The 24,448-nt window shown below is 39.6% G+C and overlaps 1 protein-coding gene across 1 annotated transcript; it reads right to left on the reverse strand.

Annotated features, from left to right (window-relative positions):
- EMC7 (ER membrane protein complex subunit 7) lies at positions 3,341-19,199 on the reverse strand. Its single transcript, XM_005685453.3, has 5 exons — positions 18,879-19,199; positions 15,025-15,144; positions 7,428-7,566; positions 5,964-6,044; positions 3,341-3,814 (listed from the first exon to the last, which is right to left on the reverse strand). The coding sequence occupies exons 1-5, from the start codon at positions 19,109-19,111 to the stop codon at positions 3,662-3,664; spliced, it is 726 nt and encodes a 241-aa protein (XP_005685510.1). The 5' UTR covers positions 19,112-19,199; the 3' UTR covers positions 3,341-3,661.

Raw genomic sequence — 24,448 nt, forward strand, 5'->3', positions numbered from 1 at the left:
TCAAAGTTTTCTGTTGGAAGTGCTGTGCACAGCTAGTTTTTTGGCTCTGCCCATTCCTCTTGTTTACCACTTAACATTATTAATTTACTCCTCCATCTTCCCAGGTTTGCCTAGGCTAGCCCAATCCTACCTGACTGAAGGCATTGCGAAAGGTTTCAGTTCCCTATGCTCCCATGATAAAGTTGTTACTGTGGGAAAGGAGATAAGCTAATACTGGGTGCTACTTGGGGGATGGGGAATTTTCCCCTAAAATAGCTATTTTAGTATTTCATCTTTCTTTTTCAGGAGTATTAAAACAATGTTCATAATTTATAGGCAACATATGAATTTCAAAAAATCTACCCTTCTCAAGTTCTCTAAATAAGTACTTATACCAATTGGATATTCTCATAAACCTTACAAATTAAAACAATAATTGACTTGGATAACAATAATCACACCTAAAATGCTAAAAGGAGAGCACAACTAGGTCCTGCCTCGACATGCTCTTTGAATAGCACTAAAAGACTGGGTCACCAGTTTCTATTGTGTTCTCTGAAGTTAGTGCCTAACAGAATTTTATTGGGTTAAAATACGAAATGCATATATAAGCCATCCTAAAAGATGAGTTTTTGCCCAGTTTTTAAACAGTTGATCATAACCATGCAAAAATGTGACTATGTGACCTGAAAGGCAACTTTTAAAAATGAAAATATGGGGTGGGAGGTGGGAGGGGGGTTCATGATTGGGAACTCATGTACACCCGTGGAGGATTCATGTCAATGTATGATTTAATAAAGAATTTTAAAAAAAGAAAAAAAAAAGAAAATAGTTGTTTTAGTTTTTTCTTTAAGATATTTAATAAAAATATTTTTATAGTTTTTTTAGTTGAACACACACATACACACACAAACAACAAAAAAAATCCCAAACTTTCTGCAAGTTTGAGTAACTACTTAAATGAAAAAGGTCTCCTTTATCATTATTGACCTCTTCGGGACCTTGAAACCCTTCCAGTTACTAAAAAGTATACTGAATGGTTGCTTCTTCTCTCCTGTCAGAGGAAACATAAAAACCAAATGATTACATACTTTACTACTTTGGGCATGTTAGGTAAAATACCTTGTTTTTTCAAAATGTTAACCAGACTCGAGATGAGTCCTGAGGTTTTGACTCCTAAAAAACTGAAAATCTGGGAGCTGTTGATACATCCCAGGTACTAAAGAACTTCCTGACAAGAATGGGCAACTAATTTCTGATTTACACAAAGCTGCTACTCAGGTTTAATTTAGCAGAAGTGAAAAGTTTTTAACCACAAAGGTTATATTTAAAAGGAGACAAACGTAAACTGAATCTAAGAAATACTTTTAAAAAAGAGAAACATAAGTCTCCATGTGGGGAATAGCAAAAAGAACCCAAGGAAGTAAAAAGAGAAAAAGTTGGCACAAATCATACAGTTCTTAAGGATAAGAAATAATAAGAACTGGGTTAAAATTATATTGGAATTTGGGGTCTGAAAATGAATTTACAGGTCTAATCCAAATCTCTCAGTTTTACAGATGAGGAAACTTGAGGCCCATTTATTCATTCAACAAACATTTATTATGTGTCTGCATGCTCAATGTTGGAAACACAACAATGAACAGGACAAGAGATGGTTCAAAGTGGGAATCTGACTTGCCCAAAGTCACAAAGCAAGTGAGCAACTCAACAGGGGCTCTTTGCACTCAACTCCATATTGTCTAATATACCATCATTTCTGTACCTGTAAGCACACTAAGTATTTGATGAAGGGTCTGTGCAAAGATAAAATTTTCATATACAACTGATGCAATAACATTTTGTAATATGATAAGGGGTATATATATCTATATTATGTTCAGATTGTGTTAAAATCTATATAAAATAATCACATATACTTTTTTAATTAGCATGGAAGTACTTTCTAATTTCTAGCTTATCATGTATTCCATGTGCAAATTCTGACAATCCAAATTTTCAAACTTTTGAACATAATTTCTGGCCAAACAACTATGACTCTTACTATATTCTGGCTCTTTTGAACTGCAACTTTAATTTAACTCATCCTCTGATATTTTAGCTATTTCAATAAATAATTATTTTAAAAGACCTAGTTCTACCATTAACCAGTTTATTCACCTTATTCATTCACAGCTTAACTAGTCTGGTAACTTCAGTGTATGTAATATAATCAGAGATACAGTTTTTTAAATGTCCTGAATCAGAACTGTTTTTTTTTGGCCAAGTCACATGGCATGCAGGATTTAGAGCCCCAACCAGGGACCGAACCTCTGCCCCCTGCAGTGGAAGTAGAGAGTCCTAACCCCTGGACAGCCAGGAGATTTTTTTTTTTTAATTACTTTTAACTTATTTTTTTAAAGAAAACTCAAATACCTCATTTCAAAATGAACAATGGCCAACAAAGACCCAGCATAGTCAAAATAAATAAAGAATAAATTAAAAAAAAATTTTTAATGAACAATGGTACCTATTATAAGAAGGAAAATAAGAGTTTAGAACCAATCCTTTTTTTAAAAACGTAATAATCCTAAGAAAGCATCAGGGGGATTCTTCAACAGGAGAAGATAGGAGCCCTACTAGAAGCAATACTGTGACATCAGAGTTCTTTAAATTAAAACAATCCAAAAGAAAAGTTGCCAAAACTTATCAAAATAAAAAGGCTTTGAGATACTCCTAACTGCAAAGTAGTAACTTATATTCCAATACCTCTGAGAATCAATAATGGGGAAGATGAGAGGATTTGTAAGGACCTCTGCTGTACTACCAACATGACAACATGGAGCTGTGAGGTTGATTTTCCATCCTCAGACTCTATAAGGCTCTCCTACTCCTGCGCTTCTTTCCCCTGGCCACTCACTCTCTGTTATTATTTGTGTTGCACTCCATACATAATAAGCTCTATTGAAGACAGGCACTGGGTATTATCCATCTCTCTATCTTACCCTGAATCACAGTATAGAGCTGATGTTCAATAATTGTAAAATGAAACCACAGATGGTAACCAGAATTTAAAGATTGATAACATCCACTCTAATTCATACATCCACACTCTGAAACCAGCTTGTAATAATGAAAGTTAAAACTACATCAGGAACATGTGGTTCTACTTCAAATATCAGGGAATGTTAAAACCACAGGGCAGGACTAAGAATTTTAAACGGTCTAGTTACACAGAAACCCATGGTGCATGCTGTTCTAAAAACACCAAGCACCCTTTTTAAACAGGAAAGGTTAAGTTCAAGCCTCAGATAATGAGAGACAGAAGAAAATTGTAAGGAATAAAGGAAACATTAAAGTGAAAAAAAAATGACAAGATAACTTTATCTCTGGATTAAGACTTATTTTAATATACATAATGTATCATACTTCATATAATTTATTAATGTCATTTTCTATAGGACACTGTAATTAATTCAGTGACATCAATATTGACCCCAAACAGACAAAGGATGAAAGCTGGGTGTCCTTGTGTACCAAATACAAAACACGTGCTAAAGAGTTATCACGCATAACAGTTATAAGAGACCGACTCTAAGGGTGACTCAGGTTTACAGTAGTTGCTTCACACGCTTTTTCCTCGGGACATGGATGCCACCCAGTGTTACTGTGTCTGTGCAAATGCCGTCTCTGGCCTGCCCGACTACCTCCTTTTGCCAGCCCCACTTTTGCCTGTTTTACTGCTGCCACTGCTAGATTTGCCAGATGACTTTGAAGAGAAGAGTCTTGTCATGAACTCAGAAACATCAGGCAGTTCGTGGTTGGAATTCAGCATATTCATTGACTGCTCCATCTCCTGTGGGAAGACAAAGCACATCGCTATGAAAGGCACAGAGATCCTTCAGGTCATCCAGCAACTAATACTTCCATTAAGGAAGGAGGAGAGAAACTAAAGAGGTACTGGTTCTGAGCAATGACGTAATGTCACACCCAACAGCATTTCGAAACCATGCTTCATGCCCCCCTTGGATCACTCAGCACTCTGATCCTCAGTAAATGCTCAAAAGTGTTGCCTGGGGTTTGATTCCATTTGTGTTTTTGTAAAGGGGATTTTCTCTGATAATGGACATACTGTGATTATATTCCTGCCACCTTATTTTGTTTTCTGATTAAAATACTTTGTTTTAACAAGTATTTTTAAACTCATGCTTCTTCTAGATGCACTTAACTAGAAATCTTTAACTATGCATCAAGCTATCAGAAAAGTTTGAAGATAACTATAGTATTTCCAAGACTTGATTCCTAAGGGCCTTAGTAAATCTATGAACACTGTATGACTTGAGTGACCTCAGTTACAGCATCTAAAGCAAGCAACACAAATGTTAAAATGTTACCATCACTGGCAGGACCTAAGGAAATAGCACTTTTATTCTGAGGTTTCTATCCTACCGGTTACTGGGCCAACAATCTCTAAAGTACTGTTCCACTTTGGCAATATTAATGTCTGCTTCATTTGAATTTCATGTGACATTACAAAAGTGAACTCATAATTGTATTGGTTCAGACATGAAAAAAAAAAAAGAAATACCCCATTATCTATCATTTAAAATTGAGTTTTTAATTCAATTATTAGCTAGCGCTTTCTCCCCAAAGGTAGAATTTATAGATGAGTTTTCAAGGAGAAAATGCTTTAAATAAGGCCAGGAAAAGAAACATTACAAATATATATGAGATATATTAACATCCCCAGTAATCAAGAATTAAATGTATATGGTAACAGGTTTTGAATCTCTGCAAAAATATACCAACTCTATTTTTGAATCTGTTCAATTCTGAAGCTCTTGAATGAACAACTTTTTATACTGCATACTATGTGAAAAGCATTTTGCAAGAAATGAATTTTTAACCCAGTGTGACTTCTAATGCTTCCTTCTGTTGATACCACAGAGAGTTAACTGCCTTAACAGATACAAGGATACAGGAGGTACACTTTCCGACCAACACTGAGGCAAAGATGCCAAAACTTAGCAATAAAACATTCTGAAACATCATAAAGCGTTCTTCTTTCATGAAGTTTTTTTTTTTGCCAATCCAGCATGGGATATATGCCTTTACAGAACTTAATCAGCTAGTACCTCAGCAGACATTTTTATTTATGGATAGCTTATTTTTTCCATTTAAAACACACGCACAATCCTCTGCTGGAAAGAAGAGTGCTTTATAAATCCATTCTATTTCCTATATTTAACTGAGCTTGTTGACAACAGAGATGACATATAACCCATCTTTGTATCCCCTGTATCCAGAGCCTAAAAACTGATAATAAACATTTATTCAGTAATCAATAGGTGTAAATACACCAGTATATTAAATACAACAGAAAAACTTGGAATTCAGGAGATGTATGTTGATGATTTGGGGTGAAGAATAGATAATTTTTGTTTTCAATTCTGAAGATTTTATACAGAAGCCAATATTTTAAAGAGACGAGACGGTGGCACTAAATTTGAAGCATCTTCCTTGGCAACTCCTAGCCCCCTCACCAAACAGTATGATCTTGTGGTAGAGTTTGAAAACCACTATTCTATTTTTCTCCTGTGGTTTATCCAAATTTCTTTTGTGTATCTGAACATATAAGCTAAAGGTATATACTCTGAAGAACTTTATAAAATAAAGGTAGATTATAAGAAGCTACCATTTAGTGAAATATTTAGATTAGGTATACCAGAATCATTATGCATTTCAACTATTTAACAAGTGAGGCACAAAGAAGCAAGTACTAAATAGAATGTCTTAACTATATGAAGAGATCCAGGCTTTTATCAGACAGATCCAACTGAATTTATCTGGTCCAATGGAAACAATTAAATACCAGAAACATATAATACTGTATCAACACAACCTGTAGATGAATTTGGCTTGGGAATTAGGATAAAGCTGGACAAATGCAAGCCATTCAGCCACAATGGATGACCAGGCATCAGAACATGGTTCAATCATCTTACCCGCCTCATGTCAGGATCACTTGTGTTGACCACTTTAGGCAGAAGCACAAATATCAATAACGGAAGAACCATCATCATAACCTGTGAAAGAAAAAAAATTCAGAAAATGTTTTTCCCACTTAACTGAGGTACAAAATCTGAACTTAACAACCAATGATGGAATTAAATACTGTAAATGGAATAAAACTAGCAGTCACCACTTCAATTCTATTGAATGAGCCCTGCTGACAGCAAGGTCCACTGTTGTAATATAAGATCTTTATCTATAAGTTTGTGTGGACTTTATACAGACACCTCACTTCATATCTGTGCTACCTATCATTTTGCAGAGTTCAGAGTTTTATTTAACACAAACAGTTTGCAAACAGAACTATTTGTTCATTTTCTTCAAACTGCAGTCTGCCACTGAGATTGGTGATTGTGATGACCAGCTGAGCTTTTTCCAGACGACTTGCGGCTTTTGGAGAAAACAAAATATCCCCCTTCTAACGTACAATATACTACTAGGCAACTACTATAGCAGACAAGTTTTACAAAATGACCTAGGATCTTCTCGCACTGCATACGTCCCCATGGAAATTTCAGAAATGAGAACATGAAATATATTTCTCAATTAGCTTTGGAGTCTCACTATTGATTTCGTCCATCCACTCTACCCTCCTGCTTCTTCAGGCCTAACTGCAGATTCCAGGTACTGATTTATTCCTCTCAAAGGATGTACAGCCTGAAATATCCCTACTTGTGATCTAAATAGCTACCATCAAGAAATATGATTAACACTTACATAATTCTCAGGTAATAATTCAAGTTTCAAAAAACAGCAAAGGAAAAAAAAGTTAACTTTTTTCTGAAGAATTATGCTATTAGAATTTTATATTAGTGGATACCATAATATCATTTCAGGAAAATACCAAGTACTTAGAATACCACAGAATAACTTTTCTGTTCATTCCATATTCAAAAGAAAGAGAGAGAAAAAAAAGTATGTGTCCCATCAAGAGGGCAATTTATTAAGTGATGGCACATTCATCAATGGTCTAATATGCAGGTAGTAGGAAGGAGAGCTAACTCCATGTGTGACTTACCACACATGTGACTTATCACATGACTTATTACACGTGTGACTTATCACATGACTGTGTGTGTTTAGTTGCTCAGTTGGATCTGACACTCTGCAACCCCATGGAGACTTACCACATACTCATTCTATGTGCATTTTAAACATAAATATTTATCTAATTTCTGCTGCACATTTCTATGTCAAATCTACCATGCCATTCTTAATACTATTTTTTTCATTATGTATTCCCAAAGCTATTATTTTCTTGAAATTCATAAACTAGTCACAATAATCCTTTCATCCAACAATTTGATCCCAGCTTTCCTATCACAGGGTTAGTTTTTCAACTGACTATAAGCAAATTAGAGATTAGTAAAGGTGCTTTATTATAGCCTGATACATACCATTGGGTTCATCAGAAAGTCTGTCCAGCCCCAAGACTCCCTTTTAATAAAGTAAGAAGGTGGGCCTGAAGATTTCATTTGGAGAGGATAGGGCAGTCTGACCACTTCTGATGTTTTGATGTAATTCACGTATCTCGCTCTGATAAAGCAACATGAAAAAAGCATCAGTAATCCTATTACAAGCATTACTAGTTAAAAGAACTGCTTATAATATATTAGCAATGCCTTAATTACCTTTAGCTTTTTCCAGAATGCTTTGGCATTTAAATTTTTGATCTTGAAAATCCGATCAAAGTAGCTGCATCTATATGTCTAAAATACTTAGCAAAATGTACAGAAGACACTAGATTTGGAATCAAGAGACCTAGTTTCTAGTTATAGATCTGTTAATACCTAGGCTTACAAGTTTTAAGTTCTTAATGTTTCTGGTTATACCAGAAGTTCTTCTGGAATTCTTCCAGCTCTAAAGGCTCTTTGATTTTATTTAATAATAAACTTATTTTGCTATAAATATCTAAAAATGTTAGAATTTTTGATTGTCTGAGATATGCATTATGCTGCTTCTGCTGCTGCTGCTAAGTCGTTTCAGTCGTGTCCGACTCTGTGCGACCCCATAGACGGCAGTTCCCCAGGCTCCCCCGTCCCTGGGATTCCCCAGGCAAGAACACTGGAGTGGGTTGCCATTTCCTTCTCCAATGCATGAAAGTGAAAAGTCAAAGTGAAGTCGCTCAGTCGTGTCCGACTCTTAGCGACCCCATGGACTGCAGCCTACCAGGCTCCTCCGTCCACGGCATTTTCCAGGCAAGAGTACTGGAGTGGGGCGCCAGTGCCTTCTGGGGTATACCTAATTGCCAAGGGTATTTTGCAGGAAAAACATGATTCAAGAAAGTCCTGCAACAGTACCATAGGTGGTAACATTACATTTTTACCAGACATGCTATGAATTTTAATCACCCATGTCCACACATATTTCAGTGTACTTTTTAAAAATTGCTTCCCCCATTTCCTCTTATCGTTTCCTTTTGGAGCTTCTATTAGACAAGTGTTAGACCATTTCATTCTTCTATGGCGGGGGCGGAGGGGGTGGGGAGCCTGTGCCGGGTCTTCACTGCTGAGCAGGCTTCTCATTACAGTGGCTTCTCTTATTGCGGAGCACCGGCTCCAGGGCTGGAGGGCTTCATTAATTGCGGCTCCTGGGCTCTAGAGCACAGGCTCAGTAACTGTGGCGCAAGAGCTTAGTCACTCCATGGCATGTGGGATGTTCTTGGATGAGGGATCAAACCCATGTCTCCTGCACTGGCAGGCGGATTCTTTACCACCGAGCCATCAGGGTAGCCCTTTTTCATTCTTTACTCCACATCTTGTTAAACTCTCACATTCAGAGTCCTTTCCTTCATCTGTATTGATTTCTGGCTAATTTATCTGATCTGTCCTCCAACTTACCAAACTTCTGGTCAGTTGCTCAGCACATTCATTGAGTTTTATATTCCAAAGCATACACTGATTGCAAAAGTTGTTTTTTTTTCATATGGTCTATTTGGTATTATCTATGGTCTATTTTGGTATTATGGCAATAAGCGTTTTTGTTTAAAGCATTTTATTTTAAATCTGCTTTAAGCCATTTTATATCGTCTATATCTGATAGTTACACTGTCTAGAGTTCTCAGGGCTTCCCTGGTGGCTCAGTGTGAAGACTCCACCTGCCAATATAGGAGACATGAGTACCGTCCCTGACCTGGGAAGATCCCACGTGCCATACAGCAACTCGGCCCGAGTGCCACAACCACTGAACTTGTGCTCTAGAGCCCAGGAGGCGCAGCTGAGGAAGCCCTTGAGCCCTAGAGCTGGTGCTCCACGACAGGAGAATCCACTGCACTGAGAAGCCCTCACACCACAGCTGGAGAGTAGCCCGTTTGCTGCAACTAGAGAAAAGCCAGCACAGCCAAAAATAAATAAACAAATAAACAAAATTAGAGTTATCAGAGGTCTGATTCATCTTCTAACTCCATGGACATTGTTTTCTTGGGGATTTTTTATAAGCTAAGTAGACTTTACTTATGTGTGGGTGTGGACAGAGAGTATCTGCCTCAAGAGAGGTTATGCACTTGTCTGTGCCAGGAGTCCAGGATTATGACCAGGGACCATCTTATTAATTTTTCAGACTGGAATTTTTTGGATTCATGCAGGAAGTAATAATTGCATACCCCAAATTTCAATGAGGGTATGACTTATCAATTTTCAGGATAGATTTTTTCCTCCAATAGCCAGGGCCAGGTTGGGAATCTGATCTCTTGGATTTCAGGCCAAGGGCCGAGGCGGGAACCAAGTCTCTAGTCTGACTGATTCCTAGCATGCCCAAAGCCTGCCTTCCATCCACACACTGATAATAAAACCTAAGCCTTTCGATGAGAGTGTAACAAATCCCCCAGGTGGGAAAGCAGTTTATTCTCTGGGGAGTTCCCTTACTTTTGGGGGAGTTCCCTTACTTTTGGGGGAGTTATACATTTAAAATGAAATTTTTATTATGTTTTATCCAGCATTTCTAAAATTTTTCATTTGGCCAAAATGTCAGAAATGGAAGTTCCATTTATCTGAAACTAATTTATCATATACACTTACAAAACACTGGTCAAGAATATCAGTGTCTTATATAAGTCTTTCTTTGTTCTCTATTCTGTCGCCCACCCCCCAATTATTAAACTGATAAGGGCCTTTTTTTAAAGCTATGCTTCAAGTATCCAATCATCAGGAATAAATCTGCAAATATGAATCCCACTGCGCAACCAGTCCTCAAAAGTTAAAGCAGGTAGTACTCTTTATCCAAGGTGAAAAGGCGAATAAAGCCTTGTATTTTAGGAAAATATGTCTAACAAGCAAGACTACTTTATTCAAAAGAGGAAAAGATACACCCGACTGAATGCAGAGTTTCAGAGAATAGCAAGGTGAGATAAGAAAGTCTTCTTAAGAGAACAATGCAAGGAAATAGAGAAAAACAATACAATGGGAAAGACTCTCCAAGAAAACTGGAGATACCTAAGGGAACATTTCATACAAAGATGGGCACAATAAAGGACAGAAACGGCAAGGACCTATCAGAAGCAGAAGATATTAAGAAGAGGTGGCACGAATACACAGAACTGTACAAAAAAGGTCTTACATGACCCAGATAACCATGATGGACCATGACGGTGTGGTCACGCACCTAGAGCCAGACATCCTGCAGTGCAAAGTCAAGTGGGCCTTAGGAAGCATCGCTACAAACTAAGCTAGTGGAGGTGATAGAATCCCAGTTGAGCTCTTTCAAATCCTAAAAGATGATGCTGTGAAAGTGCTGCACTCAATATGCCAGCAAATTTGGAAAACTCAGTGGGGTGGTCACAGGACTGGAAAAGGTCAGTTTTCATTCCAATCCCAAAGAAAGGCAATGCCAAATAATGTTCAAACTACCATACAACTGCACTCATTTCACACGCTGCTGCTGCTGCTGCTAAGTTGCTTCAGTAGTGTCCGACTCTGTGTGACCCCATAGATGGCAGCCCACCAGGCTCCCCCGTCCCTGGGATTCTCCAGGCAAGAACACTGGAGTGGGTTGCCATTGCCTTCTCCGATTTCACACGCTGCTGCTGCTGCTGCTAAGTCGCGTCAGTCATATCCGGCTCTGTGCAACCCCACAGACGGTGGCAGCCCATCGGGCTCCCCTATCCCTGGGATTCTCCAGGCAAGAACACTGGAGTGGGTTGCCATTTCCTTCTCCAATGCATGAAAGTGAAAAGTGAAAGTGAAGTCACTCGGTTGTGTCCAACTCTTAGTGACCCCATGGACTGCAGCCTACCAGGCTCCCCTGTCCCTGGGATTCTCCAGGCAAGAACACTGGAGTGGATTGCCATTGCCTTCTCCGATTTCACACGCTAATAAGGCTCAAAACCTTCAAGCTAGGCTTCAATAGCACCTGAACCGAGAACTTCCAGGTGTACAAGCTGGATTTAGATAAGGCAGAGGAACCAGAGATCAAATTGCCAACAACCATTCGATCATAGAGAAAGCACGAGAGTTCCAGAAAAACATCTTCTTCTGCATCACTGACTACACAAAAGCCTGTGTGGATCAGAACAAACTGTGGAAACTTCTCAAATAGATGGGAATACCACGTCACCTGACCTGCCTCCTGAGAAAACTGTATGCAGGTCAAGGAGCAACAGTTAGAACTGGACATGGAACAAGGGACTGGTTCCAAATTGGGAAAAGAACACATCAAGGCTGCATGTCATCCTACTTATTGAATTTATATGCAGAGAATATCATGCAAAATGATGGGCTGGATGAAGCACAAGCAGGAATCAAGATTGCCCGGAGAAATATCAACAACCTCAGATATGCAGACGATACCACTCTAATGGAGCCTCTTGATAAGGGTGAAAGAGGAGAGTGAAAAAGCTGGCTTAAAACTCAACCTTCAAAAAACTAAGATCATGGCATCCGGTCTCATCACTTAATGGCAAACAGATGGAGAAAAAATGGAAACAGTGGCAGATTTTATTTTCTTGGGCTCCAGAATCACTGAGGATGGTGACTGTAGCCACAAAATGAAAAGATGCTTGCTCCTTGGAAAAAAGCTATTACAAATCTACACAGCGTATTAAAAAGCAGAGACATCATTTTGCCGACAAAGGTCTATATAGTCAAAGCTATGGTTTTTGCAGTAGTCATAAATGGATGTGAGAGCTGGACCATAAGGAAGGCTGAACTCCTAAGAATTGATGCTTTCAAACTGTGGTGCTGGAGAAGACTCCTTGGACAGCAAGGAGATCAAATCAGTCAACCCTAAAGGAAATCAACCCTGAATATTCATTGGAAGGAATGGTGCTGAAGCTGCAATACTTAGGCCATCTGATGTGAAAAGCTGACTCATTAGGAAAGACCCTGATGCTGGGAAAAACTGAAGGCAAGAGTTGGGAGCAACGGAGGATGAGACAGTCGGATGGCATCATTAACTCAATGGACATCAATTTGAGCAAACTCCAGGAGATGGTGAAGGACAGGGAAACGTGCCGTGCCACATTCCACGGGGCTGCAAAGAGTCAGACATGACTCAGCAACTGACCAACAGCTTTATTCAAAATTCAAAGCAAAAAGGATAAATAAAAATAAATTACAGTTTTTAATCAACAAATATCCCATTTTAACAACTCTCATTCCCTCCAGTATTCAGCTTTTTGTTTGTCTGGTCTGGCCACTCGGCTTGTAGTTTAATTCTCCAACAAGGGGTTGAACCCAGGCTCACTGCAATGAAAGTGCAAAGTCCCCACTACTGAACCCCAGGGAATTCCCAGTATTTTTAAAAGACTCTCACACTTATATATTTAGTGCATATGGTAAATCTACAAGCCCCCCTCCATGTCCACACTTACAATCCTAAAATATATAAAAAGTCATGATATGTTCTTTACAGTTTAGATATTAACATACTAGTTTTATATATAAATATTTTAAAAATTTTATGCCTCTAAAAGGACATGAGAAAGTCAATAGCTAATGAGATTCAGTTACTTTGAAACAATCCATTTATTACCCCAAAAATATTTATAAACATATTTGCAGGATATTTTTCAAGTTTTACCCTTGCTCTGAGTAGCCAACAGCAAGTAATATTAGAATCTGGACAAAGTAGAATATTCTAAGACAACAATTTAACTTCAAAAGTATATGAGAAAGTAATTTGTTTCTGAATAATTATTTTTCATCGCATTGCGTTTCATAGCATAGCATGCCAATAGCATAGCATTATTGGTTTCATAATAACACTAAGAATTGAAATTAGACAGAATAACTGTGCTCACAACACATGCTAAAAGAGGAAAAAGAAAACTCTCCCTACCCATTATCGGGAGCTGACATCAATGAACTAATATACAGCTGATATAAAGGATGTATGATATAAAGCTCAACATATGATTGACTATTTTAATTACAGCATATTTACATATTATACTTTAAAAATGTTCAATAATCAAAAAAAAGTAAAGGAAGAAGGAAAGCATTTTAGGAGTAAACGTTAATTCAGATATAAATATTATGGTACAAACCAAACACCTCTCTTACATCAACTCAATCTGAGGTCTCCACAAATCAACCTAAATATGCTAGGCATGTGAAGAAAAGGTCGGTAATAAAATACCGTTCCTCTAACCCCCAAATTATTTTTGCCTTTGCATGACTTCTTCTTAATTACTGCATGCATGCTTAGTTGCTCAGTGGTGTCTGACTCTTTGCAACCCTGTGGACTGCAACCCGTTAGGCTCCTCTGTCCATAGGATTTTCCAGGGTAAGAATACTGGAGTGAGTTGCCATTTCCTCTCCAGGGAATCTTCCCAACCCGGGGACTGAAGCCGAGACTCCTGAGTCTCCTGCACCAGCGGGCAGATTCTTTACCACTGAGCTACCTGGAAAGATTTATTACAGCAACACGAAGTAATTTTGTGATAGCCCAAACAAAGAAGAGATATTACCATTTTAAACTGTTTGGTACTTGTCAATTACAGCTCAATAAAGCAAACAAGAAAGAAAGAAAACGGCTTCCTATACCTCCTGGTCAGATTACACCAAAGACAGCGCTATTGGCCCGAGACTAACAACAATCAACTGGGCTTGTAGCAGCAGAAGGCTGAATCTGAACACTGTGGACACCTACACAACTGATTCTAAGTTGGAAGGGGTCTGTGGTATTCCAGAATTAGAGCCTGAATTAGTCCAAAGTTTTCACTCGACTTCAAAGCATGTGTTCATCTACTTGTGAAAGTGAAGTCGTTCAGTCATGCCTGACTATTTGTGACCCCATGGACTGTAGCCTATCAGGCTCCTCCGTCCATGGGATTTTCCAGGCAAGAGTGCTGGAGTGGATTGCCATTTCCTTCTCCAGGGGGTCTTCCCGACCCAGGGATCGATCCCAGGTCTCCCGCATTGCAGACAGATGCTTTACCATCTGAGCCACCAGGGAAGCCCGTTCATCTACTTGGAAATTCTAAAACTTTTTCCTGTCCTCCGGCCTCTAATACTGTACTTTTTCTCATTATGATCCTCACTTTGAAATAATCTCCATGAAATTATCAAAATATCCCAATGAAAAACAAATGATAAGTATTTTCAACTTAGAAAAGTTAAATTATTTCCAACTTTAATAACTGCATTTCAATTAAAACTTTCACAGTGCTTTTGCTCCTATAGTAAGTAATCTTACCTCTTCTCTATATAGTCATATCAGGAGTTTTAAATTAAATATTAAGCCAGAGCAGGAGACAGTTCAACTGTACAATATTATCAATGCTCAAATTAGAACAATATAAAGTGAAAGTGAAGTCAGTCGCTCAGTCGTGTCCGACTCTGCGATCCCATTGACTGTAGCCTACCAGGCTCCTCAGTCTATGGGATTTTCCAGACAAGAGTACTGGAGTGGGCAATATAAGGATGCTTTAAATGTTTTAAGGAATACCTGCAGTTTAAACAAGAAACCTTTCAACCTTAACTATAAACTCTGATAGGAATATATAATGAGGTATTCAGGAGCCTAGCCTTCGGTAAAAATAAAATCAGCTGTCCTCACCTCATTTTGCCTTTTGAAGTGATATCCACTCGGACAGGATCAAACCTGTAAGCTGGAGAAATAACTTCCACTACGTAAGATCCAGAAGGTATATCATGAACCACAAAACTCCCATCGGTCCTGGAAAAATGAAATTATCATTATTTAGTCATTTATGATCAACAGTTTATTCCTTTGCTTTAAATCATCAGTTAACTCCCAAACCAATACCCCCCAAAATGACACAGTATTTAGCCAAACAAAACAAACCCAAACTGATGAGAGTTGTTCCACATTTCAGCTTCCATAATTACACTGCATGGGTATGAAAATGCCCCAGACCGTTCCACAGAGAGCCCTGACACAGAAAGCACTTCTATTCCTTCTGCAGGATAGAGATGAGAGGTGACAGGGGTACAGGTCCAACTCTAAAGTCATGTCTTCATTCAAGGGAATGAATATGTTATTCCTACAATATTGGGGTTCCAATTCTGCCAAACCCCTCCAATAATTTCTTAATTAAAAATGGCTTTTTTCCCTAGTTTTAATTTGTATTTTCTTTTTTCTTTTTTACAAAAAAAAAAAAATGTAATTAAATACTGCTTGTTTCACTTGTTACAAATAGTTCCCATCTATTTTGGTTACTTCTTTTGGGCTATGTATAAGTTTAAAATGTTTATGGGAGTTAAAGCTTCCCTGGTGGCTCAGAGGTTAAAGCGTCTGCCTCTAATATGGGAGACCTGGGTTCGATCCCTGGGTCAGAAGATCCCCTGGAGAAGGAAATAGCAACACACTCCAGTATTCTTGCCTGGAGAATCCCATGGAAGGAAGAGCCTGGTGGGCTACAGTCCACGGGGTCACAAAGAGTCGGACACGACTGAGCGACTTAACTAACTAATGGGAGTTAAAACCATCCACTTTTGCCTTACTGATTTCTTCTAAACCTTCTAGACTAAGAAAACTACCCCATCCAGAACTAGTCATTTCAGGTTCACAGACCAAAATTAATGTGTTTTGCTAATGAGAAACTGCCATTCTGATGGGAAAAAAGTTTATGATTCAGGAGAACAAAGATTCTAAAAGGACTGACTTTATCAAAGAATTGCCAGTCTCGTAATAATGTTAAAATAATGTTCCTTAAATCATTAGGCTCTTTCAGTTAAAGCAATGATTCTGTCACATCAACCACGTTTACTAAAAAGTAAGAGTTCCACACTATTTCAAAGTACACACTAAACTGAAACAGAGTTAAAATATAAACATCAAGTTAACTTATTCTGGACTGGATGTCTTCTATTTTCCCTTAGATCATTCTCCACCCTTCTCTTCTCCCAGTAGCAGGAAAGGGAAGAAAACGAGCTTAGTATACTTTCCTCCCAGCTCTTTCCATGCAAGGTCCCCTAACTGGCTTTGGCAAGGGACCCAGTTCCTCTCTAGGCCGTTCTTCCCTCTTTTCTAGATTCCAGTAACCTTTATTTCCTAGCCTCCATTCAGGCTTAGAGGTGACAATAGCCTTGAAGTTGTGAACTTTGGAGTACTGCTTAATCTGATTGTTTCCTTACACCATGACTACCCTGGTTAATCCTTTCATTAAACTTTCCTTGAATTACTCTAATTACTCAGTTTCTTGACGGGACCCTAACTGAATGAATTTCAAAACTTTTTTCTAGGTCCAGAAAAAAAGAGAATTCAATTAATTCCTGTGCAACACAAATAATAGCAGAACTAATGGCATAAACTAAAAGCAAATATATTTTTCATCCTAGGGTAAACAGTTTACTTTAAAAGATAACATACACATTTTACAATGAAAACTTAAAACCTGGTTTTTAAAATGTACTCTGCAATACACAGACCTTGCTGGATTCTTGATTTGAAAGAACAAGCACAATAAAGTATTTCTGAAGTAAGTGGGGAAACATAAAAATGGACTGGGTACTAAATTACATTATTATTATTTATTTTGTGAAACAAATAACGGTACTGTGGGGTTTTTTTAACCCTTATCTTTCAGAGATACATCACAGTGTTTTTACAAGTGAAATTATATTATGTTTAAGATCACATTAAAATATTCCAGAAAGAAAGTAAAGAGGGGCAGATAGCAGAAATGAAATCAAACAGTAAACTGTGATGTGTTCCTAAGTTATTCTACTTTAGCATATGTCTGAAGTTTTCCATAATAAACAGTTCAAAAAACTTAAGTATATAATCTTACATAAAGCATAGCACATAATTTCAAAAAGCTGAAAACTATCTAAATGCCCCCAAACAGAGGACAAGATAAATTAAGTTCACACACACAGTGATGAGAGCAAGAAGTGGCATGTGCAGTCTTCAGCTGAAACTCCCCTAATCTTCATTTAGTAAAGTCTCAAGTCACCTCCAACAAGCATAAACACAGTCAAAATTGCATGCTAGTTATGTATAACAGGTACAGGACAAATATCCTATCCCTCTTCCAAAATGGTTATCACAATAAGCCCCTCATATTAATTCTCAACCTTCCTATATATAAATGAAAGAACACGAAAGGGCACCAGAAGCTGCTCACAAAATAGTAAATGAAAAAAATCAAGTCATAAAGCACTGTATATTGTATATTAGTATTAAAAATGTCATATAATTCCAAAAAGATACAATAAAATGTTAAGGCTTGCTATCTCTATTCTGTTTATATTTTCTTCAATAAACAAAGCACAAATTATTTTCAATAAAAATAATGCTTATTTTAAAAACTGTATATGGCAGAAGAGAGATCAAATGGTTAATCATGGCAAATTTTCTACAGCTTAATGAGAGTTTTATTATTAAAAGATCATTTTTTAGGGTAAAACTTCAAGAATGGCCTAATGCCAGATTTTTAATGATAAACAGCACTTTAAAAATGATAGTAAGCTTCTCTTCATTATTTATTAATCTGAGTTTGAAATTCTCATTCAAAGGCACCCAGAGACTCTGAATGTTTACAAAACAGATTTAGAATTAAATTGTCTTGTTTTCAGATACCACTTGTCAGTATACAAACCCATCAGAGGAACACTTCCTTTACCAAATACTTTCAGTTCAAAGTTTCACTTTCCAAGCAGCAATTGAAAAGATTTAAAATATCATATTACACTATACCTAGTCATCTGAAAAGCAAGCTGACACAGAACTACAGTGCTAATAAATTCACCACGTCTTTTAAATATAGGCTCAAATCCTATTTCTACTCATTGCCAGACAGAAGAGCATAAACACTGTAGAGTCTTACATAAATGACAACAGTGATGTTGCAAATCCCTCGATAACGTCAAGTGTAAAAAAGAACAACAATCCCACTTCCAGGCAAAAAAGGTGCTTTGATTAGGGACTTCAGGGCCCATTAATTTTAGAAGTAGCAACATTAGCCTCCAGTCTGTGTCATCACTAGAAGCCCTGTGGGCTTTGAGAATTCCCACTTGCTTAGCATCATTCTACACAACATGAAGCTACCAAAAGACTGAAATGAAGTGCAAAAAGAGGCCAAATTCCGGGGAAACCAGATGAGATGCAAAGGAAAGATTCATCAAAAGACAAATAAAGGGGTCCACCTGTCCCCAGGGCCCAGAAGTGGTCGTCCCCATCCAGGGCTAAAAGGGAGTTGAAGATAACTGACTCTACCACTCTGGCCCTGGGACGAGCACCTGCCATCCTCATTTCTGTGGCACAGGATCGGGAAGGGGAAAACGTCAGACTGCCTGACAAGGTACCCCCGGCACAGACCTCTAACGGTGCTCGCCCTTTCACCCTCGGACAGCGACGTCGTCCGGTTTTGACACCTAGCGCCCCCAGGGAGAATCCCCTTCCAGCTTCCATCCCAGTTGCTTTCACGCTGCCCTCAGGATGCTCACTTCAGAAAGCCGACATGCTCTTCTCCGTCTACCAGCACTCGGGCCGCCGAGATCCAGTCCTGGGGTTTCACTCCAGGAACAACCGCACGCCCCTCAATCTTGAAGCGATCTCCAATGCCGACCCCACTCCCTCCTGACCCGTCAGAGGTAGACCCAGACACGTCCGAGCTCTGGGCATCCCTTGATAGTAGCAGCAGGAGGACGGAAAAGAAGGCCCATAGCGTGGCCGCCATGACAGCAGCTCTCGGCGGTCAGGCCGGTAGCCCCGGAAACCCTCCCCGTCTCTCGCAGTCGCCGCAGCCGCGAGCTGATGTCGTCATCTCTGCGCGCCGGGTTCGGGCGCCAGCTGTGGGCTCAAACCGCAGCGCAGGAGTCTGGGCCAGTCCACCAGCGAGATGCGAGTGTTGCGGCGACATCCGCGCGCTAGAGAATGGAGGGCGCTGTGAGGTGCGCCACTAAAGGCAGCTGCCCACAAAGCGAAAGTGAAGTGTGAGATGTTGTGGTCCCCACTGAGAGTGTGTGTGTGTTGCCTGTTAAGTCCATTCAGTCGTATCCGACTATTTGAGACCCTATGGACTGTAGCCCGCCAAGCTCCTCTGTCCAAGGAATTCTCCAGGAAAGAGGGGGAGTGGTTGCCATGCCCTCCTTCTGGGGATCTTCCCAACCCAGGGATCGACCCTCATCTCTTATGCCCCATGCATTGGCAGGCGAGTTTTTTTGTTTGTTTGTTTGTTTGTTTTAAATCACTAGCGCCACCTGAAAAAAAAATTCAGACAGAGAGATGAGGATCTTAAATAGTGTCTGCAAATGAGACTCTGATTTAGATAGAAACAAGTCCAGAACAGAGCGTTTAAAAAGCCCGTAGAGATTCCGCAAAACGTGCAAGATGAAAAGGCACCCGTTTGTATGTTTCAGTTCAGTTTAGTCACTCAGTAGTGTCCGACTCTTTGCGACCCCATGAACCGCAACACGTCAGGCCTCCCTGTCCATCACCAACTCCCGGAGTTTACCCAAACTCATGTGCATTGAGTTTTGTCAGTGCCATCCAGCCATCTCATCCTCTGTCGTCCCCTTCTCCTCCTGCCCCCAAACCCTCCCAGCATCAGGGTCTTTTCCAATGAGTCAACTCTTCTCATAAGGTGGTCAAAGTATTGGAGTTTCAGCTTCAGCATCATTCCTTCCAATGAACAATCAGGACTGATCTCCTTTAGGATGGACTAGTTGGATCACCTTGCAGTCCAAGGGACTCTCAAGTGTCTTCTTCAACACCACAGTTCAAAAGCATTAATTCTTTGGCACTCAGCTTTCTTCACTGTCCAACTCTCACATCCATACATGACCACAGGAAAAACCATAGCCTTGACTAGACAGACCGTAGTCTGCAAAGTAATGTCTCTGCTTTTGAATATGCTATCTAGGTTGGTCATAACTTTTCTTCCAAGGAGTAAGCGTCTTTTAATTTCATGGCTGCAGTCACCATCTGCAGTGATGCTGGAGCCCCCCAAACTAAAAAGTCTGACACTGTTTCCACTGTTTCCCCATCTATTTCCCATGAAGTGATGGGACCGGATGCCATGATCTTCGTTTTCTGAATGTTGAGCTTTAAGCCAACTTTTTCGCTCTCCTCTTTCACTTTCATCAAGAGGATTTATAGTTCCTCTTCACTTCTGCCATAAGGGTGGTGTCATCTGCATATCCAAGGTGATCGATATTTCTCCCAGCAATCTTGATTCCAGCTTGCGCTTCTTCCAGTCCAGCGTTTCTCATGATGTACTCTGCATAGAAGTTAAATAAGCAGGGTGGCAATATACAGCCTTGACGTACTCCTTTTCCTATTTGGAACCAGTCTGTTGTTCCATGTCCAGTTCTAACTGTTGCTTCCTGACCTGAATATAGGTTTCTCAAGAGGCAGGTCAGGTGGCAAGAATACACAGAAGAACTGTACAAAAAAGATCATGACCCAGATAATCACGATGGTGTTATCACTCACCTAGAGCCAGACATCCTGGAATATGAAGTCAAGTCACATTAGCCTTGGAAAGCATCACTAGGAACAAAGCTAGTGGAGGTGATGGAATTCCAGTTGAGCTATTTCAAATCCTGAAAGATAATGCTGTGAAAGTGCTGCACTCAATATGCCAGCAAATTTGGAAAATTCAGCAGTGGCCACAGGACTGGAAAAGATCAGTTTTCATTCAATCCCAAAGAAAGGCAAAGCCAAAGAATGTTCAAACTACTGCACAATTGCACTCATCTCACATGCTAGTAAAGTTTGTATGTTTAAAGTAGATAAAATCTCTGCACAGAAAAACAGCTGGAGAAATACGTACTGTTAACTAAGGGTTACGTCTGGTGAAAAGGGAAAGAGTTTGAGGGAAGTTATCTGCATTTATTTATCTACATTACACCATTCGTCAAGTTTTAAATGCTTTACCATGATAACAAATGAGTAGGGGGAATAGACTGCAGCACGCCAGGCTTTCCTGTCTATCACCAACTCCTAGAGCTTACTCAAACTCATGTCCCATTGGTGATGCCATCCAACCATCCTCTGTTGTCCCCTTCTCCTCCTGCCTTCAATCTTGCCCAGCATCAGGGTCTTCTTAAATGAGTCAGCCCCTCCCATCAGGTGGCCAAAGTACTGGAGTTTCAGCTTCAGCATCAGTCCTTCCAATGAATACTCAGGAATGATTTCCTTTAGGATGGACTGGTTGGATCTCCTTGCAGTCCAAGGGACTTTCAAGCTTCTTCTCCAACATCACAGTTCAAAAGCATCAATCCTTTGACCAGACAGACTTTTGTTGGCAAAGTAATGTCTCTGCTTTTTAATAGTCTGCCTAGGTTGGTCATAGCTTTTCTTCCAAAGAGCAAGAATCTTTTAATTTCAAGACTGCAGTCACCATCTGCAGTGATTTTTGGAGCCCCCCCCCCAAAATAAAGTCTCTCACTGTTTCCATTGTTTCCCCATCTATTTGCCAGGAAGTGATGGGGCCATTGCCGTGATCTTAGTTTTCTAAATGTTGAGTTTTAAGCCAGCTTTTTCACTCTCCTCTTTCACTTTCATCAAGAGGCTCTTTAGTTCTTTTCCCTCTCTGCCATAAGGGTGGTGTCATCTGTGTATCTGAGGTTATTGTTATTTCTCCTGGCAATCTTGATTCCAGCTTATGCTTCTTCCAGCCCAGCAGTTCTCATGATGTACTCTGCATGTAAGTTAAATAAGCAGGGTGACAATATACAGCCTTGATGTACCCCTTTTCCTATTTGGAGCCAGTCTGTTCTTCCATGTCCAGTTCTAACTGTTGCTTCTTGACCTGCATACAGATTTCTGAGGAGGCAGGTCAGTTGGTCTGGTATCTCATCTCTCTAAGAATTTTCTGCAGTTTATTGTGATCCACACAGTCAAAGGCTTTGACACAGTCAATAAAGAAGAAATTGATGTTTTTCTGGAACTATCGTGCTTTTTTGATGTTCCAACACATTTTGGCAATTTGATCTCTTGTTCCTCTGCCTTTTCTAACTCCAACTTGAACATCTAGAAGTTCACGGTTCATATACTGTTGAAGTCTGGCTTGGAGAATTTTGACCATTACTTTGCTAGCCTGTGAGATGAGTGCAATTGTGTGGTAGTTTGGCATTGCCTTCTGTGGTATTGGAGTGAAAACAGACCTTTTCCAGTCCTGTGGCCACTGCTGAGTTTTCCAAATTTGCTGGTATATTGAGTGCAGCACTTTGACAGCATCACCTTTCAGGATTTGAAATAGCTCAACTGGAATTCCATCACCTCCACTAGCTTTGTTCCTAGTGATGCTTTCTAAGGCTAATGTGACTTGACTTCACATTCCAGGATGTCTGGCTCTAGTTGAGTGATAACACCATCGTGATTATCTGGGTCATGAAGATTTTTTTTATATAGTGCTTATGTGCATTCTTGCCACCTTTTCTTAATATCTTCTGTTTCTGTTAGGTCCATACAATTTCTGTCCTTTATTGTGCCCATCTTTGGATGAAATGTTCCCTTGGTATCTCTAATTTTCTTGAATAGATATCTAGTCATTCCCATTCCATTGTTTTCCTCTATTTCTTTGCACTGATCACTGAGGGAAGGCTTTCTTATCTCTCCTTGCTATTCTTTGAAACTCTGCATTCAAATGGGTGTAACTTTCCTTTTCTCCTTTGCCTTTCACTCCTCTTCTTTTCTCAGCTGTTTGTAAGGCCTCCTAGACAGCCATTTTGCTTTTTTGCATTTCTTTTTCTTGGGGATGGTCTTGATCACTGCCTCCTGTACAATGTCATGAGCATTCGTCCATGGTTCTTCAGGCACTCCGTGTATCAGATCTAATTCCTTAAATCTATTTCCCACTTCCACTGTATAATTGTAAGGGATTTGATTTAGGTCATACATGAATGGTCTAGTGGCTTTCCCTGCTTTCTTCAATTTAGGTCTGAATTTGGTAATAAGGAGTTCATGATCTGAGTTACAGTCAGCTCCTGGTCTTGTTTTTGTTGACTGTATAGAGCTTCTCCATCTTTGGCTGCAAAAATATAATCAACCTGATTTCGGTGTTGACCATCTGGTGATGTCCATGTGTACAGTCTTCTCTTGTGTTGTTGGAAAAGGGTGTTTGCTGTGACCAGTACGTTCTCTTGGCAAAACTCTGTTAGCTTTTGACCTGCTTTGTTTTGTACTCCAAGACCAAATTTGCCTGTTACTCCAGGTATCTCTTGACTTTCTACTTTTGCATTCCAGTCCCCTATAATGAAAAGGACATGTTTTTGGATGTTAGTTCTAGAAGGTTTTGTAGGTCTTCATAGAACCGTTCAACTTCAGCTTCTTCAGCATTACTGGTTGGGGCATAGATTGGATTACTGTGATATTGAATGGTTTGCCTTGGAAATGAAGAGAGATCATTCTGTCATTTTTGAAATTGCATCCAAGTACTGCATTTTGGACTCTTTTTGTTGACTATGATGGCTACTCCATTTCTTCTAAGGGATTCTTGCCCACAGTAGTAGATATAATGGAGTTCACTCAGACTCACGTCCATTGAGTCGGTGATGCCATCCAGCCATCTCATCCTCTGTCGTCTCCTTCTCCTCCTGCCCCCAAGCCCTCCCAGCATCAGAGTCTTTTCCAATGAGTCAACTCTTCTCATGAGGTGGCCAAAGTACTGGAGTTTCAGTTTTAGCATCATTCCTTCCAAAGAAATCCCAGGGCTGATCTTCAGAATGGACTGGTTGGATCTCCTTGCAGTCCAAGGGACTCTTAAGAGTTTTCTCCAACACCACAGTTCAAAAGCATCAATTCTTTAGCGCTCAGCCTTCTTCACAGTCCAACTCTCACATCCAAACATGAAAAACCATAGCCTTGACTAGACAGACCTTAGTCAGCAAAGTAATGTCTCTGCTTTTGAATATACTATCTAGGTTGGTCATAATTTTTCTTCCAAGGAGTAGGCATCTTTTAATTTCATGGCTGCAATCACCATCTGCAGTGATTTTGGAGCCCCCCAAAATGAAGTCTGACACTGTTTCCACTGTTTCCCCATCTCTAGAGCCAGACATCCTGGAAT

Source organism: Capra hircus, chromosome 10 (assembly GCF_001704415.2).
Source record: "Capra hircus breed San Clemente chromosome 10, ASM170441v1, whole genome shotgun sequence".
NCBI lineage: Eukaryota > Metazoa > Chordata > Mammalia > Artiodactyla > Bovidae > Capra > Capra hircus.